The sequence below is a fragment of the Pelodiscus sinensis genome, chromosome 5, assembly GCF_052426305.1.
Source record: "Pelodiscus sinensis isolate ZL-2025 chromosome 5, ASM5242630v1, whole genome shotgun sequence".
NCBI lineage: Eukaryota > Metazoa > Chordata > Testudines > Trionychidae > Pelodiscus > Pelodiscus sinensis.
This window is the reverse complement of record NC_143056.1, coordinates 128,113,435-128,131,851: the sequence shown is the minus strand read 5'-3', so window position 1 is coordinate 128,131,851 and position 18,417 is coordinate 128,113,435. Positions and strand designations below refer to the sequence as shown.

Sequence of the window (18,417 nt, the reverse complement as noted above, 5' to 3'; positions counted from 1 at the left end):
GAAAACCTTTCCAACTCAATTGCTACATCTACACTAGGGAAAGTTTTGCAATAAAAGTCTGTCAACACGCAAAAGATGCCAAAAGCGAAAGCCGGTTTTTCTGCTTCCTATTATCGACATTTCATAGCCATGTTGTCAGCACCTTGTTGACCAAGCAAAGTAATGTGGGTGAGCATCCCACAGTGCAGTGTTGTGAAAAGGTGGAGCTGATCTCACTGCTTCTTGAGATTCCCTCGCGGCTCTGTGAGTTCTCTATGCTGAGGAATGGCAAAGCAGCAAAGCAGTCTCTCCAGCCTTACCCTGGCAGCAAGTCTGCCTGCCACTGTGTTCTTAGCAGGGCAGAACAGAAGAATGCTAATGGTTTGCTCTTTGTTCCCCAAGTGGAGCAGTTTGCTCAGCCATCAGATACTTCCCAGAGCTCTGAAAGAGGAAGGGTGCCTGCCTGCAGGGCAGCAGAGATCATAAAACACTGAGCACAGCAATCAGGGCAGGCACTGTGGGATACTGGCAGAAGCCAAATCACTTGACAAAACAAACAGCAGAGTCCATACTAGCTCTTTGTCAACAACAAAGGGATGGGAAAAGACAAGTCTCTTGCAGGGGTGGACTATTTTTATGACAAAAGTGGGTGTTTTCCCGACAAAAGTCACATTGAAGTGTAAAAGTCACTGTTTTGTAGTCAAAAGGCAGGTTTTAACAACAAAACATGCTAGTATAGACACCCAAATTGTGGAATCCTCAGCACTGGAGGTCTGAAGAACAGGTGGGAAAAACCCCTGTCAGGGATAGTCTAGTTGCTTGGTCCTGCCCCAGTACATGGGGCTGGACAGGCCACCCTCTCCTGGTCCTTTTGGGTCCTGCACTTTGCTGGCTGTACAAGCAGGAGCCTGTTTGCTGAGCTGAGAAGAGACTGTAATTTGGATTGTTTTGCTCTGCATGTTGCTTGAGTGGGGCTCTGTATCTGTGCAGCAGGAAGAGAGCTGAGCCATTTAAAAGAAAGGACAATGTGGCTACAAGAAGGAAGGGAGAGAAAGTGGCCAAGAGTAAACTTAGGCTGGGAACTAAAAACGGGTTCTACCCACCAGAGGAGTGAGGGGCTGGCCCAGTCTCCCAGTCTGGAAGTGGGGCACCAAATCTATTTTTAAGGTGGAGCATGGCAAGTCTATGACTAGGATTGTATGTTGGGGTCACCTGGGAGAGCAGGCGACAGGATGTGATCCCCTGGGCCACCCTGACCAGTTATGTGTTCCCATGGCTATGCTCTCCTCCCCATCACATCCCCAAAGTTGCCACCAACAGGGCCTTGAACTAGAGCCATCAAAGCAACCCCAACACCAGGTGGCTGCTGCCTGGGTTGGGGGCAGGGTGTTATCCCAGGCCAGGGAGCTGCTGCTCTGGCCCTTCCAACTTCACATTGCAGAGCACAGAGGCTCCAAACAGCAAAGCCAGGACACGGAGGCCCTGGGAAATAGCAGGGGAAGTGCCTAGGACAGGAATAGCAGGTTCAGCGGCTGCTAGCAACTGAGGTGCATTAACACAACGAGGGGACGGACGGACGGACGGGGGTGGAGCCTGGGACTGGGAGAGACAGGGGCTTGGGGGCAGGACAGAGAGGCACTGGTGGGGCTGTGTGGGGCAGGGCAGAGGGGCACTGGTGGGGCTGTGCACGTCCCCTTTCGGTTGCGGCGGGCAGCTGGGGAAGCCCCGGGGCTGGGCTGCCCCTTTAAGAGCCGCCCCCGGGGGAGGCGCCTGGCGCTGCCGCCTCCCGGCTCTTCCTGGTCCAGGCGGCGGCAGACGGCCGGGGGCGCCCGAAGTTTGTGGCAGGCGGGGCCGGGGGGGCGCATGGCGCTGGTCACCGTCCGCAGGTCCCCGGCCGGCGGCGGCCCCGGCTCCCCCACCGGCTGCAAGGTGAGTGTCCGCCCCGCCCGCAGCCAGGACCCCCGCCGGGCGCCCCCTTTCCACGCTGCACCCCTTTCCCTCCCCTCCCAGCCTCTCCGGCCCCGCGCTGGTCGCTCCTGCGCCGGCTTGGTGCGGTCTCTGCTCCCTGCCGGGGCTGGAGGCTACAGCTTGTGCAGTTGTTAGCTCCCTGCAGCGCCGGGTGTGCCCGGCTCCCTCCGCCCTGCACTCAGCCAGCAGGGGGCGCTGCAAGGAGCGGGGTGGGGGCACTGTCTGTGCGGGGTGTTCCCGGCTTCTCCAGCCTCTGCCAGCAGGGGGCGCCGCAAGGAGCGGGGTGGGGGCACTGTCTGTGCGGGGTGTTCCCGGCTTCTCCAGCCTCTGCCAGCAGGGGGCGCCGCAAGGAGCGGGGTGGGGGCACTGTCTGTGCGGGGTGTTCCCGGCTTCTCCAGCCTCTGCCAGCAGGGGGCGCCGCAAGGAGCGGGGTGGGGGCACTGTCTGTGCGGGGTGTTCCCGGCTTCTCCAGCCCCAGCCTCTGCCAGCAGGGGGTGCTGCAGGGAGGGGGTGAGGGTGCTGTCTGTGGGGGGGGCACTGTGTGTGGGTGGTGTGCCCTGCTTCTCCAGCCCTGCCCTGAGCCAGCAGGGGGTGCTGTAGGGGGGGGTGCCTTGCTGCTCCAGCCCCAGCCCCAGTCTCTGCCAACAGGGGGCACTGCAGGGCGTGGGGTGGGGACACTGGTTGTGCCAGGTGTGCCTGGCTTCTGCAGCCCGGGCTCTGCCAGTGGGGAGCACTGTAGTGAACAGGACAAGAGGGCTGTCATTACACATAGGCCGCCAGTGCTTGTGGATGGCTCTAATCACCCTTGCGCAGCCCAGTGGTTTATCAGCACCGGTACTGACTTGTCATTAAGTTTCACAAACTGACACTTCCTTCGGAGGCTGCTTCCTCTCCAGCTAGTGTCTTGCAGTCTTGCAAAGTCACTCTGAGCATTGTGGGCTTTGCGCCCCAGGGCACCAGTGCCAGAATTCACCCCCCTCGTCCCATTTCCAGAGCACTAGTACCAGGATTTGCTCTCCAAGCGAACCTGCCCCCCTTCCCCTCCCCTTTCACTGGTAGAGCAGTCTCTCGGCTGCGTGGGCTTGTGAGCATCATGTCTGTGGCATGCATTCTGCTGGGAGCTGCTGCTCGGGAAGGGCCAGGATGCTGTTAATTTTATTTTCCACACTAAAAAATGTCAGAGGAAATTGTCGCTGGGCTGCAAGCCCTGCTCCAGCTCCCAAGAGGGAACCACAAGGCCATGCCATGCCTCGCAGACGGAGGCCGGGGATGGTACCGAAAAGGGCTCGTGGCCTAGTCAATGCTCCAAGTAGATGCAGGAGTGATCCAGATGTGTACATTTCCCTGTTGAGCTCTGGCAGCAGGTGGCAAATCCCAGCTGAGATCATGGAACTCCAGCTTCCTGTGCCAGCGACTTTGACCTCCCAGTCTACAGGGATCTCTGACCCCCTCTGCAATGCCTGGCTTCTCTGGCACATCAGCCACATGACCCTGATGTTCCGTCAACTCTCTGTGCCCACTTCTAGGAGGGAAAGGAGTTGGATGAGCTGAGCAGGAATCCTCATGTAGAATACCTCTTGGGCTCTGTGTGTGTGTGTGTGCGCACGCGCACGTGCACGTGCACTGAAGGGGGAGTTCTCTTTCCTCTCCCCTCTTCCCAGCATGCTGCTCCAGGCTGCCTCCCCTGTGCCAGAGCTGCTCTCTCAGCTTTGTCTGCAATTCTCCCCAGGCTGCCCCTTCCCCACCTACATGACCCCAGGAGGCCTCCCTCAATGGCTCTTCAGCCATGCCCTGTCCCCCTCCCCGCCCTTACCCTGCTGCTCTCCAGGGAGAAATGTGCTGCACAGGGTGGATGAATGGGGCAGCTGTTTCAGGTTGCCAGGGCATGTGTGCCTGGCAACTAGGGATGTTAATCAATATGCAACTTAATAATCGTGTTACCGCATCAAAAACTTAGCGGTTACTTTATTTGCTAGTTCTTGGGGGTGGGGCCAGCAGCCAGTGCAGTCCTGGCCTCGTTCCCAGGGAGCCCCCTGCCATCCTGCATGTGCTGCCTCTGTATCAGAGGCAGCAGCATAGGGTGACCGGAGCCCCTGTCTGTGGGAGGCCTGAGTTCCTGTGGACAGAGGCTGCTCTACAGCAGCCTCCTCTGCCCCTCCCCCTGTGCTGCTGCCTCTGATAGGCACAGCAGCGCTGGGGAGAGAGGCAGGTGACTTGTGGAGTTGGAATACACAGAGAGCTGGCTTAAAAGCTGGCTCCTCATGCGTGTCGGCTCCTGTCTGCTGCACCTTCATCCCCCATGCTGGTGCCTCTGATAGAGAGGCCGCAGCACTAGGTGGGAGAGCGGAGTGACTCCATGGAAGCCGATGCTGGCTCCTCATGGGCATGGCTACCCCCTCCCCCTCCTTTGCTGCCTGCGATACAGGCCCAGGCATATCAGTTAGTCATGTAGTCGACTACACGTTGACATCCCTACCGGCAACCCTGTCTTTCCATTTGCAGCCTTCACAATGATTTTTGCTGTGGAATTTCCCTGGTTGTTTAAGGCAAAGTCTTTGTGAGCGGGGTATGGGGATTGCGAGCTTCCCCCGACTCCACCGCCTTGTTGGTTTTAGGTCTGGGCCACTTAGGGTGACATACTACAAGGCCACCATGTGAACTGCGAGATGTGCTGGCAGAGTGATCAGTTGGCTGGCTCTTATTCAAGCGTCTGCAGGTGCTAGCTCCCACCCGGCGCTGCTGCTCAGGACACTCCCTGGGGCCCTGCAGTGCCAGCTAGTGCTTGGGGGGCCACAACCCATAGGGCCAAAGCCTCATTCCTGGCTCGGGACCTGCCCAGCCTACATGGCAGTTTGGGGGATGGGTCATCCACATATCTGGCCCCACCTGGGGGTTGTGGTCCCACATGCCCACCCCATGCAGGGACTGATCCAGCTGTCTCTGTTTCTTTTACAGGATGAAGCGGTTTCCAGGAGGAGCCAACTACAGCGACGGTGAGGCTGTAAACTCTTAAACTCTTTCCCTCAGTAAAAGAGGAGTTGGTTCCCATCTCCAGCACTGCCCCCCCCCCCCCCGACTGCTTAGGGTCCCTAGGGTGGGAGACGGGTTGCAGGCATGGAGGATTCGCAAGGGAGGAAAATTGTCCAAGTGCCCTGCTTTTTGGAAGAAGGAAGTGGTGCTGGGATTCCCACCCTGAGCCCAGTTTTTTTTGCATTTGAAAGTCCTGCCCTCTGGCTGCTGGAGAGGAGAAAGGACTATGCCCCTCATTGGTCCCCCAAACATCCAGACTACTGTGCGGGAGGGTGCTCCTCTCAATCCCTCTCCCATCACTAGTTTTTGAGTCTTGCCCCCATGAATCACAACAGCCTTTGCATCAGGGTGAAACTAATCTGTCCCTGGAGACTTTTCCTTGCTCAGCTGCCCTGCAATTGATCTTGAACTAAACTGTGTGTGGTCAAGCTCTGAGCAGCCGCTGAGGCACGGGGGCTGACTGCCTGCAGACTCAGACAGATGACTGGACTCTGGGCGACTGTGTTCACAGCTCTAGATTCTTTCTTTCAGTGGAAGCTGATGTGCCCAAATTGGACAGTGACTCCTTCCTCTGCCCCAGGGCCCCAGCTTCCCTTGTACATGCAGAATGTTTCCCTATTTCACGCCTATGTCCCCTCCCCCTTCCCCCCCAGCCAGAGCTTCGTCATGGTCAAGGGGGCTGCCCTGCTCCTGCAGGAAGAGGAGAAGCTGGAAACGGTGCAAGAAGCCCCACCCTCCCCAGACCAAACACAAAGCCAGCAGGAGCGGCACCTGCAGCTGATGATGGGGCTGCTGCGGCCAGAGGATGGCATCCGCCTGGTGAGATGGGGCATGGCTGGCACGAGGTGGATCCCCGGAGAGACCAGACTAGGGGCCAGAAACAGTGGGACAGGGAGCAGAGAGGGCGACAGGCACTACATCCAATCGTGAAGTCACTGGGTCCATGCAGCTTGGGATCAACCCATCCCTTCATCTACCTCCCTGCCAGCCTGCCCCAGATCAGCCCCAAGGACCCATCCAGTCCAGCATCTCCCCACTATCACGTCCTATCCCAGATTAGCCCTATAGGCCCATCCAGCCCCCTGGCCCCAGCCCTGCAGGAGCAGCCATCTGTTTATCCACAATGCACTGCTCCCACCCCACCTCATCCTGGTGCCACCTCCATTCAGGGCACCTAGGTCTCCAGCCAGTGCCCTGGGCAGGGAGGGGAAGCACAGCTTGGAGATGATTCTGTAGGTGGGGAGGATAAGGAACAAATTGTGGAACCCCCGCCCCCAGACCTGTGCCTCCCTGCACCCCTACTGCCCCTCTCCTGAGTCCTGTTACTGCCCTTTCCCCCCACCCCCCTCCCCAGCCCTGCCTGCACAGACTCCCTCCCCAGCAGGCTGGCTCAGGGCTGGAGTCAGGCCATTGCCCAAGCATTATTCATTGTTTGCAATTCAGGCCTGGCCCCTCCCCCTGGCCCTGGCACTGACCCAGCCTGACTGGAGAATTATTAACCACTCCCGTGCATGGCCCTGCTGGGTACAGGATGTCAAGCCAGGCTGGGGGGGGGCGGGGCTGGGCCATGCAGACTCCTCCCCTTTCCTGGTTTCCCAACACCCCTGGCTGGGGAAGCAGGGCAGAGCAGTGCAGGCTCCTCCCCCTCCTTGGAGTCTTGGCACCCCCTGCTGGGGAGGGAAGGGCTGTGCAGGTCCCTCCCCCTTCTTGGTGTGACAGCGCCCCCTGCAGGGGAGGACAGGCTGCTTGCTGTCTGCAGCATGGTGGCTGTTGGGGGAGGGGCTCCCTGCCTGTGGAATTTTGTTTCTCAGCAGCCAGTTCCCCATTTATGGCTGCAGGGCTCTCGCTCTCGCCTCCTGGGCTGGCAGCCAGAGCCGGCTACACGGTCCAGCCCCGGGACTCTGCAGGCAGCTTCCCAGGGTTGCTCAGCGCTGCCCTTGCTTGTGAGGCTGAGTCACGCTGCCTGTGCCCCCAGGGCCCACCAGCCCGGAGAGCTCTGAGTGCATCCCTGAGCCCAGCCGCACACTGACCCGAGAACAGAGCAGAGACCCAGGGGCTCATCTCTTAACATCCCCTGGGAAGCTGCTCCCCAGCAGGGGGTGCTGGGAAATCGCAGACTCTTCCTCCTATGCACAGCCCTGCCCTGCTTTTTCCAGTAGGGGGCGCTGGGAGATGAGCGAGAGGGCGGAGCCTGCACGGCCCAACCCGCCTTCCCCAGCAGGGGGTGCTGTGACACGGGGGCAGGAGCATAGCAGGGCGCGGGAGAGGCCGGTCTCAGTCTCGCTCTGACTTCGCCTCCAGGCTGTGCGTTTGGAGTCGACCCGGCCCCACCGGATCCGGTACCTCCTGCTTGTGGAGAAGCTGGAGGGCAAGAGTGAGACGGTGCTTCTGGGTGTGGACTTCCCCGAAGAGGGGTGAGGAGACAGGGCAGGGAGAGAGAGGGGCGGTGAGGGACGGGGGGGGGGGAGGGGAGATGGCAAGTGAGTCATGGGGAGCCCAGAGAAGGGGGAAATCAGGGCGGGGGAAGCAGGACTGAGGAGTGAGGGGCTTATGCCCTGTGGCCTCGGGGAGGAGCTGCCTGCACCCTATGCTTGTCAAGCTCTTTGACCTGCCCTTGCACTGCCTCCATAGCACCAGGGCAGGGCCCCAGATGGGCACAGGGAGCCGTAGTCTGTGAGTTATTGGTCTGAACCTATAACCTCTCCCATGCCCCACTAGGGACCCCTGCACTCACCCCGATGCCATACGCTCTGACCTCTCTCTCTGCCCCTAGCTCGGCCAGATGCACCTTGGGGATGGTGCTGCCCCTTTGGAGCGACACCCAGGTCTTCCTCGACGGGGATGGGTAAGAGCCAGTGCTACTCCGCTGGGAGGCAAAGGGAAATTCTGCTGTGTCCATTCGGGTCTGCATTTCACCCACCATTTGCCACATACTGTGCCCCCAGCAAGAGCCTGTGCTACCTTCTGCTGGACAGAGAAAGGAGTACAGGCTCCGGACTCTCTGCCTGACCCACACCCTGGCGCGTAGCTCCCCTCTTCTGTCCGGGCAGGGCCATTGGCCACTTCCCACAGCAGCAGCACCGGCCGTGACCTGCAAGAGGTGCTCAGGGTTCTGTGTGCTCTGCAGGGCCAGTTGCATCTAAACTGACCATCCCCAGCCCCAATCAGCAATGAGAAATGGGCCCAAAATGTTTCATAATGTAGGAAACTTTAATGGGCCATCCTTAGGTTTCAGAGTCAATATCACAAACTGATATGCAGGCGTACCTCTCCCACCTGTTGCTCTGAGCTGCCTGCCGACTCCCACCGATGCCACTGTGGTGATCTAAGGAACAATAACATTTGGCTCCTATCTAGGACTTTTCATCAGTAGATCTCAAAACACTGTACAAGGTCAAGGTCCTTAGCACCATTTTACAGATGAGGAAACTGAGGCATGGGGAGGGGAAGTGACTTGCCCAAAATCACCCAGCAGGCCAGAAGCCAAGCTGGGAATAGAAACTAAGTCTTCTGGGTCCTAGGCTGGCACTGCCAGATGGCACAGAGAAAGCCCAGCTTGACTCTCAGAGCCCCAATGCTGCAACCTTCCCCTTCCCCTTCCCCCTGCTCCTGCGTATGATCTGGCCTGCAGGGAGCTGCTGGGCTGGCACTGTGCATTCATGAAGCCTCTCTGACCAGCCCTGTGTGTGAAGGGAGAATGTCTTTCTCCCATTCTGCATGCAGCTGCCTCTGCCTGCCCAAACCCCCTGTGAAATCCCAGCCCTGCTCTCTGTTTCTAGGGGCTTTAGTGTGACATCCTGGGGGCAGACACGCATCTTCAAACCCATCTCTGTGCAGACCATGTGGTGAGTGAGCCCCGCACTGCCTGTCAAGTACAGCTGGTGGGAGCGGTGGGATTATTCCAGGGATGGAATATCACGTCGGCTGGGGCCCACCAGAGCAGGGATGGGAAGCCTATGGACCAGATCTGGTCCCTTCAGCATTTTCATGCAGTACAAGGGCCACACACGTTCAACCCACCTGTCACGGGTGGAGGGGCAGGAAGCCCGGAGGTGGGTCAGTGGCCAAGATAACAAGGTTCCCCACCTCTGCACTAGGGCAAGGGTTGAGGGGAAGGTGGGATTAGGCAGGGACTTGGAAAGCAGGGGCTATCTGTGGGGGTCGGCCAGGGAGGAGGTGTCATGGTTCTAGAAAGCAGAGGGGGATACCTGTGGGGATTGCTCTGAGTGGGGGAGATGTGGCAGCCCTGGGAAGTGCAGGGATATCAGAGAGCATTGCTCTGGGATTGGAGGTGATGGCTGTGGGAGGTGGAAGGGTATCTGTGGGGGATTGCCATGGGGAGGTGCTGTGGCCATGGGAGTCAGTGGGACCACTGTGGGGATCTTCACCTGCTTATATATCCCTCCGCCAAAGCCCTCAGTCGATGGAACAGAGGCCACGGCAGTAAAGTAGTCCTAGTGCAGGCGCCCCGTTCCCACTCGCCAAGCAGTGGGGAAGGGCGGGGCCCTAGTTGGGGAGCTCTGCCCCCTCCAGCCCTTGTCTGCTCCCCTCCCCAGGTCGGTGCTGCAGGTGCTGCACAAGGCGTGCAATGAAGCCGTTCACAACAACCACTTCCCTGGGGGCACCGCCCTGAGCTGGGCCGAGTGGTATCAGTGCGGCATCGCTTCGGAGCAGAGCTGCATCAACGAGTGGCTGGCCATGTCCGACCTGGAGTCTGTGCGACCTGACTTCCCCGCTGTCTTCTCTGACCGGTCGGTACCAGGCCAGGGGCGATGTGGGCAGGGTGGGGCAGGATCTATACAGGGCAGGGTGCTGTGGTGACTTCCCTGAGTAAAACTCAGGGAGCCCCACATGTATCCCTCTCCCTGGGGCTCCCCCACCTTGGCAGCCAGTGGAATCTGGACAGGGCCAGGCTCCGTATAAGGGCTTCGAATGCTGGATGATGATTGGCTGGAGGAGAGCTCCCGCCCCTTTGCCAGAGTATTGAGTTCGAATTTTCTCTAGGGCCCCCACATCGGTTGGACCCAAGCCAAACCTAAGCAGGAGGGTGGGGTCTGTGAGGTAGGGGGATGGAGTCTGGGGGCAGAACTTGGGAGCCCTGTGAGATTTGATGCCCTCCCCATTTCTGTGCCCTAGCCCAACCCAGCGTGAGATGATGGAGCGGATGATCCGGGCCAAACTGCGTGAACTGATGGCCACGGCTGACCTGGAGAGCATCACCTCCAAGGAGGTAGGGTACATGGTGGGGAGGGGAGAGGAGTGGGGGGTGGCGAGGGAGGATAGGGGAAGTCAATGGGGTGTGAGAGGCATGGGGCATCAGGGTGGAAGATGGGGATGGATATGCTTTTGTGGTTAAAGCGGGCTTGGGAAGCAATTGTCTGGAGGGGGGCAGGGGAGGGAAAGAGGGGCCGTTTTAATGGGATAGGGGACAGTGGGCGTGACCAGCCTCTCCCTCCGGCCAAGGATCCGTCCCTCTGTTCCCCATGCAGATCCGCACAGAGCTGGAGCACCGCACCAACTGCAGCCTGAAGGAGTACAAGGAGTTCATCGACAACGAGATGTTGCTCATCATGGCCCAGATGGACCGGCCCTCCAGGATCTTTGACCACCTGTACCTAGTGAGGAGCTGAAAGGGGCTGGGGAGAGCTCATCCTGGCCTCTCCCAGCAGGGGGCGCTGCTGGGAGCAGGGCAGGAGCACTGGCTGGGACGGGGCGAGGGGGCATGTGCTCCCGGTTACTTCAGTCCCAGCCTCTTCCAGCAGGGGGTGCTCTTGTAGTTACTCAGGAGGCTAGATGTAGCCCCCAGGGGGTCAGACTTTCCTGGAGAAGGAGCTAAGGGAGCAGCTGCAGTGGCTGCCTGGGATTTCCCCGTCCGGCCATTCACCCTGCTGTCCCCCTCTCTGCCTGTCTCTAGGGCTCCGAGTGGAACGCAGCCAACCTGGAGGAGCTGCAGCGCAACAGGTGTGTGCTCCGGCCCTGGGGGAGGGTTGGGGGAAGATTCCCCATCGGGCCTGTGTTGACCCAGGGCATCTTTCCATCGCTCTGCAATGACCAGACCGTGTAGAGAGGTTAGTGAGTCTGCAGCTGCCCCGGGGCCGGGATCAGTCCCCGCAGCCGTCCTGACCAGGGTGCAGAGCGAAATGCTGGAGCCAAAGTGCTGGGGAATGGGCATCTTGGAGAGGCCCTGCCTCCTTTCCCTTCTCCAGGCTGGATGGGACTGTCTGAGCTGAGTTCAGATCCCGCCTCCTGCACACCCCCTCCCAGCCCTGCCTGGCGCTCCTCAAGGGAGCAGGGCAACTTGCCTCCACCCCCAGGGCCCACCCCAATCCGTGGGGTGAGTGGCTGGGAGGCCCCAGCACCCCCCTGACTCCTCCTCCTGGATCAGAATCAGCCACATCCTCAACGTGACCCGGGAAATCGACAACTTCTTCCCGGCGCTTTTCACCTACATGAACGTGCGGCTCTACGACGAAGAGGCCTCCCAGCTGCTGCCCTACTGGAAAGAGACCTATCGCTTCATCTCTGATGTCCGGTGAGCGGGGGGGTTCAGTAGGGAGGAGTCATAGGTGTGCTGAGAGATGGGCACATTGCACCTGGCCCCTCGCCCTCCATAGAGAGCATGTCAGCACCACACACAATTGGTCCTTTGTCCTTTCTGTGGCTGCGCTGTGGCTCTCGGTGGCCACAAACTTTCTTGCTTGCTGAGTGTCTTACAGACGGTGTGAGTGTGTGGGGGGGAGACATGTCCAAAGACATGTGTGGGAGGTGTCGTGTGTGTTCTGGTCACGTGTGCAGGGAGCGTGGAGGGCATCCCAGACATGATCATGAGAACCCTGCAAAGTCGCGGATATCCGCCGCTCCTTTTTGCAGATATGGCCGCGGATGTGGATACAAATTTTGTATCCGCACAGACTCCAATAATAGTCACAGCTGATTGTTCCAAAACCACAGCCAGATCCTTGGTAGTAGGGGATGGTGACAGGAGCAGTGTTCAGGTGTTTGCCTCAGCTCTCCGCATTGACATCTGGGACCGTTCCTCAGTTTCCACTTGGTGATATTGTTGCCAGTCTTTGTCACTCTCTCTCAACTTAGAGCCTGTTGGTGCGTGACAGAGACCAAATTTTCAGTGGTATATTTATGAGCGCTGTGTGTGCCTCAGTTTCCTCTGCCCCTTGCATGGCTGCCCGGTGAGAGAAGGCTGAGAAGTAAGTGTGTGTGTGTGTGTGTGTGTGTGTGTGTGTGTGTGTGTGTGTGTGTGTGTGTGTGTGTGTGTGTGTGAAGGTGTGTGTGTGTGTGTGTGTGTGGGTGTTTGTATGTGTGTGTGTGTACATACCTCCTTCCCTGTCTAGTAGCTGGATTGAATGGGCCAAAAAATCTGGTGAGGTTCAACAAGGACAAGTGCAAAGTCCTGCACTTGGGATGGAAGAATCCCAAACACTGGTACAGGCTGTGGACCGACAGATGAAGCAGCAGTCTGTCAGAAAAAGACCTGGGGATTCCAGTGGATGAAAAGCTGGATATGAGTGCCCTTGTAGTCAAGAAGGCTAATGGCATGTTCGGCTGTATTAGAAGAAACATTGCCAGCAGAACTAGAGAAGTGATGATTCCCCTTTCTTCACACTGGTGAGGCCACGTCTGGAGTATTGTCCAATTCTGGGCCCTCCACTATAGAAGGGATGTGGACACATTGGAGAAAGTCCAGTGAGGGGCAATCAAAACAATTAGGGGGCTGGAGCACATGACTTATAAGGAGAGGCTGAGGGATTAGGCTTATTTAGTCTACTGGAGGGAAGAGTGAGGGGGGATTTGAGAGCAGCCTTTAACTACCTGAAAAGGGGGTTCCAAAGAGGATGGAGAGAGGCTGGTCTCAGTGGTGACAGATGGCAGAACGAGGAGTCATGATCTCAAGTTGCAGTGTGGGAGGACTAAGTTGGATATTAGGAAAAGCTATTTCCCTAGGAGGGTGGAGAAGCACTGGAATGACTTACCTAGGGAGGGGGTGGAATCTCCATCCCTAGAGGTTTTTAAGCCTCAGCTTGACAGAGCCCTGGCTGGGAAGATTTAGTTGGGGTTGGTCCTGCTTTAAGCAGGGGGTTGGACTCGATGGCCTCCTGAGTTTCTTCCACCCCTTTGGTTCCATGAATGTTACAAAGGGCCGGCAGAGGCCAACCTGTAACAATGGATCATGTGAGAAGACCATGGAAGGCCACTTGCCAGGACGTTGACACCTAGCAAGCAAGGACCCTGGGGGCTAAGGATTTCCAGGCCTCTCCAGAGTGGAGCAGAGCAGAGAGCCCAGTTACAGAACAAAGGGAGGCAGAGGGTGGCTCCTGGGAGAAGCTTGGAGCTCTCCCCTGGGAGCTAATGAAGGAAGTCAGAGCCTGAAAATGGAGTTGGTTCCAACTTGCCCAGGGTCTGGGCTGACCACAGTCCACCAGACTTCAGCCTTCTTTAGTCTGTGCCAACCTAAGGCTTTGCTCACCTGGGCTGCAGGTGGTAAACCCAACTGTTCTAACACTGTTGACTGGCATCGCTGCAAATGCTTTCAGAGCTGTGTTCATCCCTCTACCAGTTGGAGTTGGTGACCAGAGCTTCCCGTGTGCAGCAGGAGGGTGGGAGCCCCAGAGGCCCTGTCTCAGAAGGCAGGGAGGGCTCCTAGCACACTCTGCATCCTCCCCGTGCAGGAAGAATGAGGGGGCCTGGCATTTTAAAGGGGGGCCTCCAAGAGATTGTTCAACGTTTGGGGTGTCGCACCACCCCTGTGGATCCACGCGGCAGGGCTTTCATTGAGGTTGTGCCTGGAGGGAGTGATTCTGGAGGAATCGTGTTTTCCACGTTCGGTGACATTTCCTGGTGCTTGTTTCCCTGGAGACTACTGCAGAGGTTTTTGGGGTAGTGGATGTTCAGAGGCAAAGCTCTTTGAGGACGTCAGCTGCTTGGGTGGCGGACTACGCCCATGCCGTGGGTATCTGGGATCCTGAACCAGTTTCGGTCTCTCCTTTCTGCTGACAGCATCCCACCTCACTGACAGTGGCGCAGTCCCTGCCAAGGCCACAGAGCTGCAGCTTAAACATCTCCGTGATGATCCTGCAGGATTGGTTGAGTTCAGTAACAATGTTGTGTGCCTGGCTCATGCAGGACCACACAGGGCTAAGTAATCCAGAGCAGAATCTCTCTCTGTCTCTCTCTCATGGAATATCACACTCTGACTAGCCCATCTTGCATTTGGAGGACAGCTCCCCTTTTCATGTTGGCCAGTTTTTGAAGTACACAATTCCCGGAGTTCCTTTTCCAGCTTCTCGCTGTGCTCTTTGAGTGTCAACGTTCTGTCTCCTGTGACCCTAGGGACGCAGGATCTTTGCAGAGCTCAAAGACTGTCCCCGCCCACGATACGGTAGTTTGTTCGGACAGTGTTTCAGGTGGAAGGTGTACACTGGTGTCTTGCTAGGCATCTGCTTTCAGGACCCATGTGTGATAGTATTCTCCAAGTACACCGCCGTCCTAATTCCTACCTTTGAGAGGTAGATTACTCACATTGACGGGAAAACCGCTTCTGCCGTGTCTGCACTGCACTGCGACACTGATGGTGTAGTGGTAGCCTAGGTCAGGGCTGTCCCCTTCCCTCTAGCATGCTCTTTGAGGACACATGTACCTCCCGGAGTCAGAGAGCAAGGTCAAGGTTCCTGCCTACCCCTTGCTGGAGTAGTCCAAGGAGATGGCATGACTGCTAACATCAGGGATGACAAGGCATGGCTTTTCTGGCAGAAGAGGGTCACTTGGCCATGTCCGCCGGTCTCCTGGTAGGTTGTAAACAGAAGCTACTCTTAGTTCAGCCCTAGGTCCCATTATAGTGTGATGTTTCCTAGCAGTGCTTTCCGCTAGGCCTTTGTCACAGATAAATATTATGCTGCCAGGGGTGTTGCTTTCCGTGTTTGGGGTGCCTTGTGTGTCTGGTGCTTCTGTCTCTGTGCCTCTCTGGATGGCTGTTTGCACGCCTTCTGCTGTCTTTGGCTGAAACCTTGACGGGATGCATTTACATCGCCGTCTGTCTATTGAGGTCTTGGTGGGTTGTGTCTCCTTCTACTCCCCAAGCCTCAAGTTTGGTCTCTCAGATTTGGCCTTTCCCTGGGTTGGCTGCAATGGGAGAGTAACAGGGGTTCTGATGTAAATGTATCCAATGCAGCCCATTTCTAGTGGGCAGTGTGGTGGGGTCCTGGTGAATGTGTAATCATAGTTAGACAGAAGGCACCTTCGAGATACTATTCAGTGGTGCCCTCCTGTGTGCTCACGAAGGAGATAGCAGTTGCCATCAAGATGCCATGGGGGGCATTGCCAGGGGATGCCTTGGGGAAGGAGAGGTGAGGAAAGTATGCTGAGTCTCTTGCACCCATTTCACTGGCCTATATCCCCTGGCAGGGCTCAGAACTCGCGGGTGTTGGTACACTGCAAGATGGGCGTGAGCCGCTCTGCCTCCACGGTGATTGCCTACGCCATGAAGGAGTACGGCTGGACGCTGAAGCGGGCCTACCAGCACGTGCAGGACAGACGCCCCATAGTGCACCCCAACCCCAGCTTCATGAAGCAGCTGGAGTTCTACCAGGGCATCTTGGATGCCAGGTAACTGCAAGGAGGGGGAGGAGTCTGCATTGCCCAGCTCTGCCCCCAGCAGGGGGTGCTCTGACCCCAGAGAGGGGGCGGAGCTTGCACTACCCAGCCCCATTCTGTGACATCAGGGAGGGGAGGAGCCTGCACTACCCAGCCCCATTCTGTGACATCAGGGAGGGGGAGGAGTCTACATTGCCCAGCCCCAACAGGGGGCACTCTGACCCCAGAGAGGGGGAGGAGCCTGCACTGCCTAGCTCCACCTCCTGGCAGGGATTGTTGTGACATCAGGGAGGGGGAGGAGCCTGTACTGCCCCTCCCCATTCTGTGACATCAGGGAGGGGGAGGAGCCTGCAGTGCCCAGCCCTGCCCACCTCAGCCGGGGGCACTGACAACCCCGGTGCCCTGTGGTGAGCTCAGTGTGTCTCTGCCCAGCCGGCACAGCAGCCTGTGGGAGCAGAAGGCAGGAGACTCCCAGTGGGAGGACACGCTGAACGGGAGTGACACTGGCAGTGACCAATCGGAGAGCGAGGGGAGCCTGAGTCAGGACCGGCTGAGCTCGGAGGAGGAGCCAGGACCGCAGGAGGAGGAGCCAGTCACGACGCCCCAGTATTGTTTCCGGCCCTTGCGGGAGCCCCCCGAGGAACCAGCCCAGCCCCAGGCACCAGAAGGCGGCGAGGGGCCCCAGATTTGCCTGCAGGTGGTGGAGGAGCCAGGGGCCTCCGATGACTCAGGGGCGGAGGAGGTCCGGGGGCACCTGGCCACGCTGCGGGTGCCAAAGACGCCCAGCACGCCACGTGACCGGCGGATCAACCTCTATGCTGTGATGAGGAGCATCAGCGAGATGGACAGCCCCGACGTACCCTCCCCGCTGGGGGGTCCTACCGAGGGGGAGGTAAGGGGCACAGCCAGGGAGCACCTGCGGGGAGGGAGACAGCCCCAGCTGGTGGGATCCAGGGTTGTAGGGCAGTGCTATGCAGGAGGAAGTAGGGCCCATGTGTGGGGAGGGAGGGATTGGGCCTGCAGAGAGAAGGCCTGAGTCTATCAGTGCCCTGAGCATGCCTGTTCTCTGATCGCCCCCTCTTCTCTTCCCTACAGGTGTTTGTCATCCCAGGACATGAGTCCCCGAGGCAGCACCCCACCTCGGAGCCTGCGGCCCCACCAGCACCCGCGCAGAACCAGGAGGAGCCGAAAACAGCAACCCCAGGCCCCACGGCCGAGCAGCACCCACAGGGGACCCCAACAGAGAAGACGGGTAAGCGGCGGGGCCGACAGCGCGGCCGCCAGGTCCCTCGGAGCCATGCCCAACCGTGCAAGCAGATTTCCTACCACCCAGCGAAGGGCAAGCTGCACAAGGCCGTGAAGCCTGTGGAAGGCTCCTCCCCCAAAGACAGGGCCCCAAACGCACGCCGGGCTCAGGCCATGAAGCACCGGCACTCCGTGGCCCAGCTCATGGACGCAGCCCTGGTGCTCAGCCGCACCAGGGAGTTCGAGGAGCGGCTGGAGGCTGCTGGCCAGGAAAGGCCCCCAAAGGAGGAGCCTGCTAGCCCCTCGTCCCCACCTCAGGAGCCCCAGCCTGGAGGAGGCGCACTACCCCCATCACGACCCAGGAGGATGGTGCGGCAGGCCAGCATGGACATGGAGCCTGGCTCCGGGTGAGACTCTGCCCCTGTGGCCCCGCCTCTGATTGACTGTAGCGGCTCCCCTATGGCCCCAGGTACTGCCGGCTGCCCTGGGGCAGGGCATTGGCTACTGGGGACATCAATGCCCGAGTGCTGCTGGAGGGGGCAATGGATGAGCTGGACTCTGGTCAAGGACAGCCCCTCCCTGCCACTATGCACCCCCCCATGGATCTGGAGGAATGATGGGGGGGTACCTCACCATCCGTGGATCGCTTGGTCTGCCCCTCATGCTGCCCAGCCCCACACTGCCTTGCGGTTCCTGCCCCACAGCTGAGCAGGTGTCACCAGAGAGAGATGGGAGACATGATTCCCTCTGTTGCTTCCTCCCCCCCCCACCCCATTAGCCTTTGCTTTTGAGCTACTGAGCATGGCTTTGGTCAGCTGGGCCAAAGGGAGCCGGCCTCTCGCTGAGACTGAAGCGAGAAGGGGTTCTGAGAGGTACCCTCTCCCCAGCCTGCTCTGCACACATGGACACCGCACCATGGCACTCTGCCAGCCTCGCTCTGCCTATGAATAAAGAGTTTAATTCACTTTGTAATTTGTTTCTGGGCTCATCCCTTCCTGGGTATCCACCCCGGGGTACAGGCTCCCCTGCCGCCTGCTGTCCCAAAGCCCTGGGAGGTGGGATCTGTGTTATCAGGGGCCATGTGGGCCCTGGGAACTAGGGGAAGAATGCTGGCTGAACAGCCCTAAGATCCTGGGGCACTGGTGGCTTCCTTGCTAGTTGATTTACCTGCCTACCCTCCTGGGGGCACACAGATGCTCTGGGATGCCTTTTAAGATCAAACTTAAAGCAATTTACAAACCTGGGGGCTGGTTCCAAGGGGGGAAACTGAGGCACCATCAGCCCTGCCGTGGCTGAGGGGAGAACACAAGCCCCCAACTCGTGTGCTCTGACTATTTAGCCTGCCCCAGAATGCATCGTCTCTCAGCCAGGAAATGTGGCATGAAGGGGGCACTTCCCAGTGTGGCCCCGCCCCCTCTCCTCTACCCCAAGGAGGAAGCACATGGACTAACCTCCTAAGGGGAGCAGAGCACACCTGGCCACCCTGTGCAGGGAGAGCAAAGGGGGCTTGAAGCCCCAGTCCAGGCTCAGGAAGGGATGAGCTGAGCTGTCAGTCCAGTATCAACCCCTGATGCGTCTGGCATTTACTGC

General features: G+C 58.6%; 1 protein-coding gene across 2 annotated transcripts; it reads left to right on the top strand.

Annotated features, from left to right (window-relative positions):
• Positions 1-1,626: 1,626 nt before the first annotated feature.
• Positions 1,627-18,348, top strand: SSH3 (slingshot protein phosphatase 3). Of its 2 annotated transcripts, XM_075928555.2 has the most exons (14): positions 1,627-1,908; positions 4,903-4,940; positions 5,631-5,796; positions 7,279-7,391; positions 7,751-7,822; positions 8,757-8,822; positions 9,534-9,728; positions 10,114-10,207; positions 10,467-10,595; positions 10,892-10,938; positions 11,363-11,509; positions 15,394-15,594; positions 16,015-16,474; positions 16,678-18,348. In XM_075928555.2, exons 1-14 carry the CDS (start codon positions 1,843-1,845, stop codon positions 17,236-17,238), a joined length of 2,355 nt encoding a protein of 784 aa, XP_075784670.2. In that variant the 5' UTR covers positions 1,627-1,842; the 3' UTR covers positions 17,239-18,348. The 2 variants fall into 2 exon arrangements, with proteins under 2 accessions (XP_075784670.2, XP_075784671.2); XM_075928556.2 differs by lacking the exons at positions 1,627-1,908; positions 4,903-4,940; positions 7,279-7,391 and having other exon boundaries at positions 5,637-5,796.
• The last annotated feature ends 69 nt before the right edge of the window (positions 18,349-18,417 follow it).

Excerpts from the sequence above, each read along its gene's own strand:
- SSH3 (XM_075928555.2), top strand. The coding sequence starts at position 1,843 with ATGGCGCTGGTCACCGTCCGCAGGTCCCCGGCCGGCGGCGGCCCCGGC. Across the intron at positions 7,823-8,756 it reads GTCTTCCTCGACGGGGATGG|GGGCTTTAGTGTGACATCCT; the intron begins GTAAGAGCCAGT and ends CTCTGTTTCTAG. Across the intron at positions 8,823-9,533 it reads ATCTCTGTGCAGACCATGTG|GTCGGTGCTGCAGGTGCTGC; the intron begins GTGAGTGAGCCC and ends TCCCCTCCCCAG.